Source organism: Limulus polyphemus, unplaced genomic scaffold, assembly GCF_000517525.1.
Source record: "Limulus polyphemus unplaced genomic scaffold, Limulus_polyphemus-2.1.2 Scaffold6397, whole genome shotgun sequence".
NCBI lineage: Eukaryota > Metazoa > Arthropoda > Merostomata > Xiphosura > Limulidae > Limulus > Limulus polyphemus.
Genome location: NW_013672007.1, coordinates 20,363 through 25,557, shown reverse-complemented (window position 1 = coordinate 25,557; position 5,195 = coordinate 20,363). Strand labels below are relative to the sequence as shown.

At 35.1% G+C, this 5,195-nt stretch overlaps 1 protein-coding gene across 5 annotated transcripts in view; it reads right to left on the bottom strand.

Annotated features, from left to right (window-relative positions):
- LOC106473680 (alkaline phosphatase, tissue-nonspecific isozyme-like) overlaps positions 1 to 5,195 on the bottom strand; it is a 28,489-nt gene that overhangs the window by 14,257 nt on the left and 9,037 nt on the right. For 4 of the 5 annotated variants that reach the window (XM_022402081.1, XM_022402080.1, XM_013934359.2 and 1 more), the window contains exons 2-4: positions 3,495 to 3,724; positions 2,311 to 2,491; positions 358 to 527 (exon numbers count right to left, since the gene is read on the bottom strand). In XM_022402081.1, the coding sequence (XP_022257789.1) occupies positions 358 to 527; positions 2,311 to 2,491; positions 3,495 to 3,608 (465 nt within the window). In that variant the 5' untranslated portion in view covers positions 3,609 to 3,724. Of the gene's footprint in view, positions 1 to 357; positions 528 to 2,310; positions 2,492 to 3,494; positions 3,725 to 4,837; positions 4,857 to 5,195 lie in introns of those variants that run through there. The other variant, XM_022402082.1, reaches the window with a different exon arrangement.

Here is a 5,195-nt window from a genome sequence, read left to right as displayed (position 1 = left end):
CAACGAATAGTGGGATTGACCGTCACATTATAACGCCCCCACGGCTGAAAGGGCGAGCATGTTTGGTGTGACGGGGAATACGTTCTGAATTAACTATTTACTTACGTTAAATTAAGCAAATACGCTTAAATAACTCACCCCCTCACCCCCACCACCACCCTATAAAAAACTAAAATTGGACTTCCTCACCCACTTTACTTTCTGATGCTTGATTTGAACATAATTTTACATGTAAAACTTTACAGCTAGCCACAATTCAATGAATGGAAAAGAAGAAAAAAAAGTGGGTAGGCCTAAAGACACCACTAAGTATAGATTTACTTTGATTTAAATAGTATAGGAAAGAACAATTGTTACCTGAATATTTTTACCAGGGTTTTGTTTTACCAATTGTAATGCAATATCTGGACATTTCTCATCGCCGCCAGGACTTTCAGCCTCCCAATCCCTTGAAGCTGAATGTGCATACAAACCGGCAGGTGTCGCATGTGTGACACGAGTTGTTGTAACAAAACCAGTGGATTTTCCTGCGATCAAAATCAAAGAAGCGTATAGTAAAAACACTGTAAAACACAGGTAGAGAACATTGATAAGTCACATCAAAGTATAGTAAAAACACTGTAAAACACAGGTAGAGAACATTGATAAGTCACATCAAAGTATAGTAAAAACACTGTAAAACACAGGTAGAGAACATTGAAAAGTCACATCAACGTATAATAACAACACTGTAAAACACAGGTAGAAACATCGAAAAGTCACATCAAAGTATAGTAAAAACACTGTAAAACACAGATAGAGAACATTGAAAAGTCACATCAAAGTATAGTAAAAACACTGTAAAACACAGGTAGAGAACATTGAAAAGTCACATCAATGTATAGTAACAACACTGTAAAACACAGGTAGAGAACATTGAAAAGTCACATCAAAGTATAGTAAAAACACTGTAAAACACAGGTAGAGAACATTGAAAAGTCACATCAAAGTATAGTAAAAACACTGTAAAACACAGGTAGAGAACATTGAAATGTCACATCAATGTATAAGTAAAAACACTGTAAAACACAGGTAGAGAACATTGAAAAGTCACATCAATGTATAGTAAAAACACTGTAAAACACAGGTAGAGAACATTGAAAAGTCACATCAACGTATAATAAAAACACTGTAAAACACAGGTAGAGAACATTGAAAAGTCACATCAGCGTATAATGGCGTGTTTGAATAGTGTTTTTCAATACGGAAAGTACTTTTCTCTGAATAACACAAATTTGTAAACACAATAAGGAGTAATCCAAGTTAAGCTTAAGTGTGCTATATTTTTACGTTAGGCTTACATACACTGGCTAGTGGCTAATATTTGGGTATTGTGCATTCGTGGCAGATCCACGTGGAAGTCTTTTTGTGTGTGTGGACAAAAAAATCATTAAGAAGAAAGAGATAATTAGAATCAACGTTTTTCTGTTTCAAGATATTGTAATTCGAGTTGGAAATGTTTATTTGGAGCGAGCTTTGTTGTTGAAACATACTGGGCTGTGGTATTGTTCTGATTGGATCTTAAACTATCAATTAAATAACCGCGGGCAGGAAACAATAATACTTACCGCTAACAGTAGACAAAATTGTATTGTTAACATGTAGTCAAAGTATTTTAACAATGTAGTTCAATAAAGAGCAGGGCCAGATTAAGACCACAGTGGACCCGTGAGCGACTTTATTTCGATAAGCTTACTTTCTCCGCAAGCCTTCATTTCCTTTTGACATTGAACTATTATACAACAAAACGACCTTTTTTCAAATATAAAGACTACAGGAATCACTGGGCTCACAGGAAACTAGGGTTGCGACGATTTTGAAATCGATTACTTAGTTTTATTAAGTCAAATCAAATCGGATAATCGTCGGCCATTTTGAATCGAACATTAGAAAACACAAGGAAGGTATAGAAATAGTCAAAACTAAAAAAAGCAGAGACAATATAGTGAATATATTATACCTTTTCCTAGAAACACGGATTTGTTCTTGATTTAATGGGCCAATTTGTATTGCATTCTGTTAATGGCAGTTAAACATGCAATCCAGCGTATACAACTCACACTTGTCGTAAGTCACGTGACACCTAAGAAATACCGTAATTACTCAAAATAATTAAATATTTAGTTATTTAAAGGCTTGTTTAAGTGTTCAAGAGTTGGCTTCTGATTAATCAGGCCCTGAAAAAAAAAACACACGACTACAATGTATATATAAATATATTAATTAAATAAAGTTTATTATATTATATAAATGGAAATATTATGGAAATACCTTCTTCTTGTGCCCACTGTAGGATGGAAGACACGTGAGTAGAGTTATCTTTTGACGAATCACAGTCCTCGTTTTTCACTTTTCCGTTGACTCCCAGAGTTCCATAGTTCGCCTTCACACCACATAGGTAGGCTGTGGCTGTGTTTGCAGAGTCCGATGTTTGTCTATCTATTGCGTAAGTCTAAACAACAACAACAACAAGCGATAATTATTATCACAGAAAACGGTGAACAAACTTACACTGCCATATTAAGTTGGTTGATAACGTTTTAAAAGTAAGGCTTCAACAGCTCTGTGAAATGTTGAACCCAACAAGTGTAGTAGCTGATTAGGCTATATTTTAAAAGAATAACAAGTATAGTAGCTGATTAGGCTATATTTTAAAAGAATAACAAGTATAGTAGCTGATTAGGCTATATTTTAAAAGAATAACAAGTATAGTAGCTGATTAGGCTATATTTTAAAAGAATAACAAGTATAGTAGCTGATTATTTTTAAAGAATAACAAGCTCCGAGTTCAAGAATGCTTGTGCAATAAAACTGATATTCCTGTGAACCTCTTTCGTCCCCCGATTGGTCAGCGGTAAGATGAAGGACTTACGTCACTAAAATCTGGGGTTCGACAGAGCGCAGATAGCCTCTTCTGTAGTTCTGCGCTACAAACAAACGAACTTATGCCCTTCTGATGTTCAGTACAATGATCAAACTTATCATTTTAAGGCTAGAAACACAACAATTAAGCCTTTTTTTATAATGTAAAACAAGTGAACATTTTTACCCCATTCAGTAAATAAAACAAATAAAATGACATTTTGCGCAGTAAATTCTAGATGTGTTTTATTCATATCAGTCCCCAAAAATTTACATCTGTTTTCTAGGACTAATGTCTGATACATTAGTCCTAAAAAACAGCAGCAGAGATTAGTCCTAATATTGCACTGTTAAGAAGCAGAGCAAATAATAATAAATCTTTTAGAAGGATTCCAGTATCAGAAAGGTGGACAGTTAAAAACAAGTTAAGAAATTATGTTTCGTTAACATTCTCCAGATAATATCAGATTTTTAGACAACAAAAAAAGCTAAAAAAAAGTACTTTTTTTTTACTTTCTTAATAAAACGTAACTGATAATTGATTTTACTAGTGATAGACTTTGTTATAGTTTATATAAAGAAAACAAAACAACCTTAGAAAGTGACACGTGTGGAAAATCTTCGAACGTCAACTCCGCCTCTGCACCCTTCAGGCCAGCCTTCTGCCCTTTGTAAATTCGAGCAGCTGTGATGGTGGACATTCCCATCCCGTCTCCAAGAAAAAATATGATGTTCTTAGCTTTCCCACGTTCCAGATTCTCACTGATTTTCTGCTTTTTCTGGAGCGTCTTGTCAGCATGTTCATACCAGTATCTCTGAGTCACTATAAGAAAATCGACGTTTTATTTGAAGAATAGCAAAAATTGACAAGAAAAGTTTGAAATCGTCACAGTAGTAACAACGCCAGAAATGTTTCCCTGAGTCAGTGCGATGGGTGTTAATTTTAATGTATGTTTCCTCGCCTCGGACGTGTATCTACCAACTGAGCTAGAGCTAACCCATTAGTGCTCTCTTTTAAGGTACTTTTCAATAACTTACACTATACTAATGTCCGAAACATTCGTGTCATTTGGTCAGAGTAAGGGATTGATTTTCACAAGTGTTTGAGGATTGTTCTATCAAAGTCCGGGAGAGTGTTTTCAGTTTGTTCTATCAAAGTCCGGGAGAGTGTTTTCAGTTTGTTCTATCAAAGTGTGGGAGAATGTTTTCAGTTTGTTCTATCAAAGTCCGGGAGAATGTTTTCAGTTTGTTCTATCAAAGTCCGGGAGAATGTTTTCAGTTTGTTCTATCAAAGTCCGGGAGAGTGTTTTCAGTTTATTCTATCAAAGTCCGGGAGAGTGTTTTCAGTTTGTCCTATCAAAGTCCGGGAGAATGTTTTCAGTTTGTTCTATCAAAGTCCGGAAGAGTGTTTTCAGTTTATTCTATCAAAGTCCGGGGGAGTGGTTTCAGTTTGTTCTATCAAAGTCCGGGAGAGTGTTTTCAGTTTATTCTATCAAAGTCCGGGAGAGTGTTTTCAGTTTGTTCTATCAAAGTCCGGGAGAATGTTTTCAGTTTGTTCTATCAAAGTCCGGGAGAATGTTTTCAGTTTGTTCTATCAAAGTCCGGGAGAATGTTTTCAGTTTGTTCTATCAAAGTCCGGGAGAATGTTTTCAGTTTGTTCTATCAAAGTCCGGGAGAATGTTTTCAGTTTGTTCTATCAAAGTCCGGGAGAATGTTTTCAGTATATCTACGACTTGACTAAATTCTTTACGTCCCAATAAATTACTTTATTGCAAAACTAGCTGGAGTACCCGTCCCCTGGACGGAAGTTATGTAAATTCATGATTAATGAAAGGTTATCTTAGAACATAAAAAGTTGCTTCCCTTATATGTAATTATAAAAAACGATCATAAAAACTGAAAAACACAAAATGAGAAACCGCAAATTTTCATTTACCTTCGCATGGACATAATGAAACTTCAAACCAAATTTAGTGAAGATCCATCCACAGGAGGTGAGGTAGTGGTAAAAAACGCAAAAAAACACCCATAAAAACCGCAAAACTGAAAATTTGTATGTACCTCCGCACGGACCTAATGAGCCTCCTTACCAATTTTTTTGAAGAACCATCCACGCCCTGCGAAATAGTTACATTGACATACAACAGACATTACTGTTATGTAGATAACATACAACAGACAGTATTGTTATGTAGATAACATACAACATACAGTACTATTATATTTATATAGATAACATACAACATACAGTACTATTATATTTATATAGATAACATACAACAGACAGTACTATT